The 11,616-nt window shown below is 43.7% G+C and overlaps 1 protein-coding gene across 1 annotated transcript; it reads left to right on the top strand.

Annotated features, from left to right (window-relative positions):
- Positions 1-7,694: 7,694 nt before the first annotated feature.
- On the top strand, positions 7,695-9,781 carry LOC311607737 (prolyl-tRNA synthetase associated domain-containing protein 1). The gene is made up of 2 exons (XM_084799766.1): positions 7,695-7,854; positions 9,210-9,781. The coding sequence occupies exons 1-2, from the start codon at positions 7,771-7,773 to the stop codon at positions 9,633-9,635; spliced, it is 510 nt and encodes a 169-aa protein (XP_084655892.1). The 5' UTR covers positions 7,695-7,770; the 3' UTR covers positions 9,636-9,781.
- Positions 9,782-11,616: the final 1,835 nt, after the last annotated feature.

The raw sequence follows: 11,616 nt of genomic DNA, 5'->3' as shown, positions 1-11,616 counted from the left end.
CACTTGGGAGGCAGAGGCAGGAGGATCGCTGTGAGTTTGAGGTCAGCCTGGTCTACAAAGCGAGTCCAGGACAGCCAAGGCTACACAGAGAAACCCTGTCTCAAAAAAACAAAACAAAACAAAAATTAAAAAAAAAGATTAGAGACTTTGGTATGAGGACCTTGATTTACCCAAAACAAACAAGCAAACAAGCAACCCTTGTGTAACAATCCGTAAACATGCTTTTGCCTGGCTGTTCAAGATGCACTCCACAGAGGCTGGAGTTCCCTGCTGCCAGCAAAGAGAGCCATCCTTGAGTGACGTTCTGTCTCGTGCGACTCAGAGCATGTACGCACATTACTGGGCGATGTGTAACATGTGACCTGATATTTAAGGTTCATACTTAAGATGGTAACAAAAGGGAGATGCTGAGGTGGTTTAGTGGTTCAGAGCACTGACTGTGCTTCCAGAGGATCTGGGTTCTATTTCCAGTGCCCCACAGAGCAGCCCACAACCGTCTCTACAGACATCTGACCTTTACATGCATGTGGTATACACACATTCAGGCAATATATATGTACAGAAACTAAACATTTAAAAAAATGAATAAAACTTAAGTTGTTGACTTGACTTTCATTTCTAAAAAGGAAGATTGGAAAAAAAGGCCGTGGCCAGTGGATTGACCCCTGTTGCTGAGCCTGATAATCTGAGTTTGATACTAGGAAGGACAGACAGAGTGCTGCATGTTGTCTTCACATGTGTGCATGCATGTGCACACACACATAGATAGATAGATAGATAGATAGATAGATAGATAGATAGATAGGAAGAGAGAACTTGTGTTTATCAAGGAAAACAGGACTGATTGGTAAATTGCTGCCAACAAAACAACAACAACAAAAACACTGTATTTTGTGGGAAAAAAATTTTAATGGCTAGAGACACAGCTGTGGGTGCCGTGAACCAGACTCTTATTTTTTATGGCTGAGCCATCTTTCCAGCCCTTGTGAATTTATTATGCAATAACTTCCTACATTATGGAAAGATGTAAACATTTGTCTTTTTCTGACAGTATACTCAAAAGGAAGCTCCTAGTAGATCCAGCTGATTTCTCCTTCCTTACTATAGGAGCCAGTTTATCTTCTGAGCTGTATCTTCATCCTTAGACAATAGTTTTCCTAGAATGGAGCTGGGGGAAGGATGATGAAAATACTTGGTGGCTTTGGAGTTTTGTTTGTTTTAAATCTAGAGACAGTGTAAGCTACCTGCTTATGCTTACAAGAATTTGAGACAACCAAATGTCTTTTTTTTAAAAAGGTATTTTCAGGTGGTGGTAGCGCACACCTTAAATCCCAGCACTCAGGAAGCAGAGGCAGGAGGATCTCTGAGTTGGAGGCCAGCCTTGTCTATAGAGCAAGTTTCAAGACAGCAAGGGCTACATAGAGAAACCCTGTCTTGAAACACACACAAAAGCTGGGCATGGTGGCACAAGCCTTTAATTCCAGCACTTGGGAGGCAGAGGCAGGTGGACCTCTGAGTTCAAGGCCACCCTAGTCTATAGAGTGAGTCCAGGACAGCCAGGGCTACAAGAGAAACTCTGGCTTGAAAAACCAACCAGCCAACCAAACAACCAAACAAACAAAGTATTTTAATTTATGTGCGTTTGTGTGTGTGCAGCTGGTGAGGCCAGAAGAATGTGTGGGTTCCCCTGGAGCTGGAGTTACAGGTGAGCCACCAGACATGGGTGCTAGGAACCCAACCCCCTTCTTTTGTTTTAAAGATTTATTTATTTATTCTTATGTGTACAGTGCTCTGCCTGCATGTACACCTGCAGGCCAGAAGACTGCATCTGATCACATTATAGATGGTTGTGAGCCACCATGTGGTTGCTGGGAATTGAACTCAGGACCTCTGGAGGAGCGGCCAATGTTCATAACCTCTCAGCCATCTCTCCAGCCTGTAGCCAGTGTTCTTACCTGAGCCACCTCTCCAGCCTCCTAGTTTTTCCTAGTTCAGTCTGCTATACAGATTTTTTTTTTTGAGGCAAAATCACACTGCCCATATTCGTCTAAACATTTACCATATCCTTAAATAATAATATGATTGACAACATAGATTCATTAGGAAAATGTCAGTTTATTAACAGGTTCTTTTTCCAGTAGTCATTCCTGCTTTTCCAAATGACATATAGGATCTTTTGTGCCTAGCTTTAGCCCTGCCTCCACTCCACAGATGTCATTCTACTGTGACATCTGATGATAATGCCCCCACCACCATCACCACCACATACATGCCTGGAGTTTCCTCAGCTTGACTACTGGCAAACTCATGACGTCATCTTCCCCTACTTCCTTCTTTGGTCTTGTAAGACCCCCGGCACGGTGGTCTTAACGTGGAGACCCCCACCAAGAACCAGCGAGACCAAGGTTTCGGTTGCAACACGCAAGAGGCTTTATTGTAGAGGGACGGGTACCCAGGCGTCTCAGCGCCGAGCGAGTCTTTCGGGGGCCTTTTATAGGGATGTTAGCGGGAAGCGCGGGTACAGAAGCGAGAAGCATAGTTACAGGGCTCTGATTGGTAAATTTAAATGAGGCGAGGTTATGGCCCGGTCATCAGATGGGCTCTGGGAACAGGGGAGTTTACCCGTTCCCTGGGCCAGATGGCCGGCCATAAATATCTTGTTTTACAAGGACAAACTGTTTCTGTTATCTCAGCACGCTTTTATCTTTTTTTCTCTGGGCCCCAGGCCTCATCTTATCTCGGGAACCTATTATTCTAGTCTTGCCTTGCAAGATAGCGTTACTGCTGCTATGCTTGCTATGGCGGGTGCACAGGGGAGGGGGTCTTACAGTCTATCTTTCCAGTCAGGTTCCCAAAGGATTCTCATCACGGTATAATTAGCCCCGCCCCTCTTTTCTTATCAAGTACAACATTTAATTTGAGGCTGGCTTACAGTTTAGAGGTTTAGTCCATTATCATCACGGCGCGGAGCATGGTGGCACGCAGGCAGACATGGTGCTGGAGGAAAAGCTGAGAGTTCTGCATCTGAATCCATAGGTGGCAGCAGGAGACTGTGTCGGGATGAGCCTTTTGGAGGCCCACAGAGAATGGCGAGTGAAGTATCAGCGCCTCCTAAGACTCCTTGAAAGGCCCTGATCCAACAACGCACGCAGTGTTGATCTACTAGGGACTCCCAGCACGTTAGTGAAGTCCCAAGATGGATCTGAGGCTAGGGTAGCGACTACTTCGACCTTCTCCTCAGGTGGCTTTGCCACATACCTCCATTTCCTTATAGTTACACCAACCTGATTGATTGATTGCTATTGGTGCTTGAGGCTAGCATGGGATAGTCTGATTGGCTCCTCAATCATTTAAAGGCTTTTATTTTTTTATTTTTTATTTTTATTTTTATTTTTTTATTTTTTGGTTTTTCGAGACAGGGTTTCTCTGTGTAGCCTTGGCTGTCCGGGACTCACTTTGTAGACCAGGCTGGCCTCGAACTCACAGCGATCCACCTGCCTCTGCCTCCCGAGTGCTGGGATGAAAGGCGTGCACCACCACGCCCGGCTTTAAAGGCTTTTATATTCAACAATATAATTAGATCTATCTCTTTTTGTTGCCTATAGGCATCGAGGGCTGTATGACCTGTGATCACAGCAGCTTTCTTTTTAACACGATAATCTCAAAGAATCATCTTTTGGGCAGGTGAGGAAGGACAAGCACTGACATACGGATCATAGAAATGGTCATAACCACATATTTTGCCAGCACTTGGCTCTGCCAGTGCATCATTTAACAGCCTTAGCCTTCGCTGTTCACACTGACCAGGAAGGGGAAGCCTACCAGTCAGTTTTGGATGGGGCACCTAGCAAGCAGTGGAACAGAAGGCGAATGTGTTGCGGGCAGAATGGCAGGTAAGTGATTCCGGTCTGCCAAGACAATTAACGGGGTTGCCCCCATGGTACCGCCAGTTTCACAGTACCAGTGTTATAACATATAAAGATGCCAAGCAACACATCTGGTATCAAAGGAGATTTATTGTGGGAAAGGAGGAAAGAGGGGAGAAAAGGGGAAGGCGCCCATGACAGAAACAGAGAGGGAGAAACCAAGAGAGAGAGGCAGAGAGGTGGTGAGCAAATTCTTGTATCCCACACACCATGGTGCCCCCGCTTCCCACTGCATTTTCATTATACATCACACAGGTGAAGACAGGTGGAGCCAGAGGATCAAATCATATTGCTAAAGTCAGTATGAAGCCAAGCAGAGCAATTCAGCCAGAGGCTGAAAGAAAAGCCAGTTTGAATCAGTCAGCTTGGACAGGAGTTTGAGCCAGAACAGCTGAGTTGAACCAGCCAGGTTCAGAAAGAACTAGAAAGAGTGAGCTTATTCATCAGTAAGCCTCGGAGGATGAAAACATTCTAGGCGTAGATTAGATTGTACCGAGGCTAGAAGCTTTCAGACTAGGCCTAGGTTAGCAGATGGAGGCAGTAAGTCTCCGAGATGGCAATTAGGTAAATAAAAGTTACTTTTACAGCCAGGAGCAGTGGCTCACTCCTATAATCCCCAGCACTCCAGGAGGCTGAGGCAGGCAGATCTCTGTGAGTTCAAGTCCAGCCTGGTCTACATCGCAAGTCCAGAAAAGCTAAGGCTACACAGAGAAATCCTGTCTCAAAAAAAAAATTACTTTTACAGGCCTATGTATAGCAGACTGTTCTCGAATACATAGAACTGTGTTTGCCTCTGGCTCCTAAGTGCTGGGATCATAGGTATGTGCCATCATGCTCAGGAAATAAAGTGGGTGCTTTACTGCAGGAGGTTAACTTTCTAAACGTAGACCAGGAAAACTTAAAAAAAAAAAAATGACACTTGGCTACATGAGAATCTTTTGTAGATAAAATCAATCTAAAAATAAGAGAAAAAGATGAGAAAAAGGAGGGAGCAAAGTAAACAAAGTCAGAAGCCACAGCTCTTTCTCACCTTTTTTTTCTCTTATTTTTTGATTAAATTGATTTTATCTAAATCATTGGTACTCAGCTTGTGGGTTATGAACCCCTCTGGAAAACCCCTGTTTACCCAGATATTTACACTATGGTTATAACAGTAGCAAAATTAGAGTTATTAGGTAGTATTTATGGTTGAAGGTCCCCACAACATGAGGAGCTGTATTAAAGGTTTGAAGCGTTAGGAAGGGTGAGAACCACTGGTCTAAATGAACCAAGAATATAAACAAAACCAGTTCCCAACTGGGGGAAAATAATAACCATGAGAAAACTGTCTATGTATCTGGTACTCAGAAAAACAAACAGCCCAAAAAGCATTAAGGTGCTAGGGATGGTTGATACATGCATTTAGTAGTCCCAGCATTAGGCAGATTTCTCGGAGTTCCAGGCCTATAGTGAGGCACTGTTGTCAAAACAAAATAAAACACCTTCCTCAAACAAAAACAAAACTTTAAGCTGTCCCATTTGTTAATTTTTCAATCACATATGCGCACACACTTTAAATTAACCAGAAAATGCATATTAAACAATGAAATGTCTCTTTGATCAAAAGTTATGTCCTAAAAATTCTGTCAAAAGGTCACTAAAGTTTGGGCCAGCAAGATGGCTCAGTGGGTAATGGCATTTGCTGCCAAGCCTATGACCCAAGTTTGATTCTGGAACCTGCGTAGTTAAAGGAGAATGATTCCCACAAGCTGTCTACACACACACACACACACACTGGTGCTGGTGTGCACAAGGTTAATTTACGCATTGCTAATACGTTTAGAATAGTTATTTTGATAAATTATTTATTTATTTATTTATTTATTTAATTTTTTTTCCTCCTTTATTAATTTATTCTTGTTACATCTCAATGGTTATCCCATCCCTTGTATCCTCCCATTCTTCCCTCCCTCCCAATTTCCCCTTATTCCCCTCCCCTATGACTGTTCCTGAGGGGGATTACCTCCCCCTCTATATGATCATAGGGTATCATGATAAATAATTTAGAATACCAAGATTGACTAACCAACCCCTTCACCAATATGCAAGTTGCTGAACATTGCGATTAAGGGTTGGGTAGCTCAGTAGTAGAGTGCTTGAGACCATAGGTTCCACTCCCTGCACCCAATATGCAAACAATTATGATCCAGCTACATGAAATATTTACTAAAATAGGAAGTAGGTTAGCAAAAAAAAAAGCAGGACACAAAACTGTCTATGTATGAGGACGTCAACTGTCTAATGAACACACAGGTACACAAAACAATGAAAGAGTCAAAGCAGGACTTGGGACAATGGTGGTGGTGTTCAGGATGAATATGGTACCAGTCTGTGCACCGTGAGGCCATGGGAGTAGAAAGGATATCTATCAAAATACTGTCTTAAGAGATAGGTCAGAGGTGAAGAGCACTCGCTGCTCTCCCGGAGGACCTGGCTTGCACCCATGTGGCAGTTCATGACCATCTTTAACTCCTGGGGAGCTCCAGGGGATCCTATGCCTTCTTCTGACCTCCAAAGGTCGTACAAGCATACACAGACAAAATACACATTAAAAAGAATAATAACACAAAAATAGCTTAAGCTAGAAGATTTTTAAAGTTTTGCAACCCTGAGTTAGTTCTGAGTGAAACTGTAAACACAATTCTAAATTCCTGTTTTGTAGTTTCCTCTAAAACTTGTTAAGTTGTGGGGGCCACTTACTGTCTTGTTTTTGTCTTTGTTTTTTGAGACAGGCTTCTCTGTGTAGCCTTGGCTGCCTTGGGCTCACCTCGAACTCAGAGAACAGCCTGCCTCTGCCTCCCTGAGTGCTGGGATCACAAGTGTGCGCTACTACAACTGGCTGTCTTTTATTATTATTATTATTATTATTATTATTATTATTATTATTATTATTATTATTATTATTATTATTATTATTATTTAAAGGTTTATGTTTTTTTTATCTTGTGTATACAAGTGCTCTGCCTGCATGTACACCTGCAGGCCAGAAGAGGGCATCAGAACATATTATAGGTGGTTGTGAGCCACCATGTGGTTGCTGGCAGTTGAACTCAGGACCTCTGGAAGAGCAGCAAGTGCTCTTAACTGCTGAGCCGTATCTCTAGCTCCCTTACCTGTGACTTTAACAGGGTTATCTTTTTCAGATCTTCACTGTTCACACACGAATAAGTTAAATTCATTTATGTTATGGTTAAACAATTCTGAGTGTATCAATGTTTCATGTCGATGTGAGCCTTAATCTAAATTTTAAGTCACACAGTTACATGGAATTTGAGCCTTATTCAAAGTGAGTGGTCCGTACATGGCTGCAAATCCCCTGCCAAAAGGTATCACAACGGCCATGGCAAATGGTGAATTGTTGCAGTACTCTTTCCTAATATCAAAATGTGCTGGAGCGGTGCCTGTTCTTGCAGAGCACCTTAGTTCGGTTCCTAGCTCCCACATAGCTAAAACTCCAGTTCTAGGAAATCGAACACACTCTTTCGGCCTCCGGCCCTGCACAAACGTGGTGCACAGGCCTGCATGCAGGTAAAACGCCCATACACAAAAAATTAAAAGAAAAACAGAAAGTCGCACGTTACAAATTACAGTTGGAAAGCCATAAAGCTACAGTGCCGCGGCCCCGGAACCAGCAAGGCACATAGCTTTCCCTGGGCGTGAACGGCGTCTCAGGTGGTCGGAGTTATAGGCATGCGCACTGGGCGGTCCTCGGATGGGCTGGTCCAGGGCAAATCGCACCGCCACGCCTCGGAAGCTGCCCCGCTTCCGGCAGGCGCTTCCTTCAGCCTGCCAACGCAGCTGGAAGATGGCGGGCTTGGAGTTGCGGGCGGCGTTAGAGCAGAGGCTCAGCGCCCTCGCCATCCGCACAGAGGTGGTGGAGCATCCGGAGGTGAGGCTGCGGACCCAGGAAGGGCGCGCGCGGGGCTTCCGCTGCAACTGAGGCTACTGGGGCCCTTGGGCGAGTGCTTTTTGGGTCCAACCAAGGACTTGCAAGTCTTTGGGTTTGTAACTGAGGGTACCGTGAGGAAACTTGTCTCGGGATGATTGATGTGACTTCCGAGCGGGCTGGAACCCACCACTTTAGTGGCAACCCTATAGAAGGCACAGCAGGTCATTGCGGTGGTTTGGTTTTTACTGCTTTGCACAGTTGATACCACTGCAACCCGAGAAGACGTGTATTCCCAAATAATTACCAAGAAGTATACCCCTGGCTCTGGAGAGTTCTTTTCCCAGTTAAGTGCACCTCCTTCTCTTGAAGATGACACGATTTTAGTTTCCAGCACCTACACTGAGCTCACAACTGCCAATTTAAAACTACAGCTTCAGAGGTCCCTCCCTAAGCCCTCTTTTGGCCCTGCCAACCGGTACGTGGCACAAACAAGAAGTACGTACCTTAAACTTTTTTTTTTTTTTAACATAACTTACACTGGAGATTTGCAGTGTTCGTGGAAACTACTATGAGGATTGGTACGGCTTGAGGAACAATTTTTTTTCCCCCCGAGACAGGCTTTCTCTGTGTAGCCTTGGCTGTTCTGGACTCGCTTTGTAGACCAGGCTGGTCTCGAACTCACAGCGATCCGCCTGCCTCTGCCTCTCCTGAGTGCTGGGACTGAAAACACCAGTTCTTTGAGAAGCACTTGTTAACATTTTTCATCTTTACAAATGCCGTAACAAAACTGTTTCCTCTGCCTTCCTTCCCAGGTACACTACCCAAATATATATATTTCTGTACTAATCTGGGGGCGGGGTGCGTCTTATGTTCCCCATCAATGTCCTTGTAGAGTGGAGATTGTCAGGTACTCTGGAGATAAATATTAAGGACTGTCATCAACATTTACTGCCAAAGTACAACAGTATGCTTCTCAGGTATCTGATGGCTTCACTAGCATGCTGGGATAGAAAACTGGGCTAAGAAAAACTGAGGTCTTGAGATTAGTGATGATTTAAGGCTTCCTCCTCCCCCTTTCCAAAGCAGCATTTTGCTGTGTAATACAGGCTTACCTGAACTCTTGATCCTAACCTCAGCCCTGAGGGTTTAGTTCAGATACCTAGTACTTGCCTAGAATGTATAGTGCTCTGGGCTCTGTCCCCAGCACCAAAAAGCCCAACTACAAACAATAAAACACAATGAATGGAGATGGGTCTCTACCAGCTAAATTCAGTGTAGAGCACACCCTTTCATCCACCAAAGTATGTACAACTGTTGCTATGTGTGTGTAACTTTACTCATGTGATATTTTGCAGGTGTTTACAGTTGAAGAAATGATGCCTCATATTCAACATTTGAAAGGAGCACATAGTAAGAACTTATTTCTTAAAGACAAAAAGAAGAAAAATTATTGGCTGGTGACAGTTCTTCATGATAGACAAGTTAATTTAAATGATCTTGGCAAACAGTTAGGAGTTGGGAGTGGAAATCTTCGGTTTGCTGATGAAACAGCCATGCTAGAAAAACTGAAAGTTGGTCAAGGCTGTGCCACGCCTTTGGCACTCTTCTGTGACTATGGAGAGGTTAAGTTTGTTTTGGATTCAGCTTTTCTGGAAGGTGGACATGAAAAAGTGTACTTTCACCCAATGACTAATGCTGCAACCATGGGATTGAGTCCCGAAGACTTTCTTGTATTTGTAAAGGCTACAGGACATGACCCCCTAATTCTAAACTTTGACTGAAAAGTGACTGCCAAGCGTGGTGGGAGATGACTTTTGTCTAGCACTCTAGGCAGAGTGGGCTGACCTGAGTTCTAGGCCAACCAAGGACTACATAGTTAAACAAAAGCCACTTGGGCTAATGCTCATAATTAAAAACATTTCTGATAGCTGTTTTTATTGTGTCTTTTATTTGGAGACTATGGTTCATCTTAAAGACTTTCGTATGAGCATTCTGCCTGCATGTATATATGTACCTTGTGTGCCTGTAGAAGTCAGAGGACAATGGAGCCACTGTGTGGGTACTGGAAACTGAACCTGGAGCCTTTGCAAGACCAAGTTCTAACTTCTGAGCTGTTAGTCCCAGCCTTATTTATGTAAAGATGAGGTAGTTTCAGTCAGTTGAGAGATTCTATTCTGTCTCCTATCTTCCATGACAGCTCTTCATTACAGGAAGGCTTCTGGCAGGGCACAGTGGCACACGCCTGTAATCCTAGCACTCGGGAAGGCAGAGGCAGGCAAATCTCTGAGTCCAGGACAGCCAGGGCTACACAGAAAAACCCTGTCTCAAAAAAGGGGAGGGGGGAGTGTCCTTCAACAATTGGGATTTCTTTTGGGATTAATGAACTTAAATCATCACTTTTTACTGTACTTGGAACATACTGATTTTGGGGAAATTAGGATTGTCCCCAGTGAGATGATTAAAAACACTTTCTAATGTAAGATGTTTGTTTTTAAACCGGTGGGTTTTTATCAAACATTTTTTTGTTTTGTTGGGACAAGGTCTCATGTAGGTCAGGTTGTCCTCAAACTGGCTGTGTATACAAGGATAACCTTGACAGTTTTAACCTCTTGCCTTTACTCTAAAATATTGGGATTACAGACAGGTACCATCACACCTGGTTTGTTAAACTTAATGTAGAAAAACTAGAGGTATAAGATGTTACCATTAAACTATTAAATTTACATTTTAAAACTCGGCAGGAAAGTACACTTTATGACATCAGAATTTATGACAGAAAGGCAGCTTCTTTTGAACTCTCCCTTAATTTACTATCCTGTTTTAGGGTAACTTGCTAATCTCTGTGATGGTTAATTTTGGTTGTAAACTTAAATTTGATCTAGAAACAAATACTCCTCTGGGCAGGTCTGAGGACATTTCTAGGGAGGACCAAGTGAGGAAGGAAGACTCCCACCGTGGGCACGATGGAGCTCCAGGAAGGAGCACTGCTGCTTCTGTTCTGTCATCCTTTATTGACTGAAGACCAAAGGCTCTTCAGAAATCCCCCAGGCCTACCGCACCTGTCAGGCTCTCAGGTCACCAGCATGTAAGACAGTCACTGCTCCAATATGCAGGCCAAAGTGTACGAGCTGACCTATTAAGTCACCTTTGTAATATATACTCTCTTGGTTATGTTCTTCCAGAAAACCCTAAAACAGTATCCTTTCAGTTACTGCATCTTGAAACACCAAATCTAGGAAGAATTTAGTCAGGCTTTTACTCAACGAGGATCAGACCTAGGCTAGAATGTCACTGTCTCCATGCCAATCAAGTGGGATGTTTCTAAAAGGACGTTTTCCTGCTGAATCTTTGGAAAATACATCTAGTAGAGAAGCTGTAATCTGTCAACTTGTGCTAACTGTGTTGCCTTGTTCCAGAGTGTCCATGCTTGTTTGTTTTACCTGTTCTGCACTCTAAGACAAACAGGCAATTCCAGGTTGCTATGCACATAAAACAAAGAAAAAGAACCAGAATTTGCAGACCTTGGCTGTTTTGTTGATAGTGAAAACAGGCTCCAGAAGAACGAGGAGGCAAGAATCAGCCAGCTACCTCGAGTTTGTAAGTAAAAATAAAACATTATATATAACAATTTGAGGTTTGTTTTTCTGTGTTTTGTCTTCATGTACATCTCTGTGCACCACCTGTGTCCAGTGTCTGTGGACTCCAGAAGGCATTTGATCCCCTGGAGCTGGAGGTACAGACAGTTGTGAGAAGTGTAGACAG

Source organism: Acomys minous, assembly GCF_964271855.1.
Source record: "Acomys minous genome assembly, chromosome: 10".
NCBI lineage: Eukaryota > Metazoa > Chordata > Mammalia > Rodentia > Muridae > Acomys > Acomys minous.
The sequence above is the reverse complement of the archived record's forward strand: the minus strand, read 5'-3'. Positions and strand labels throughout refer to the sequence as shown.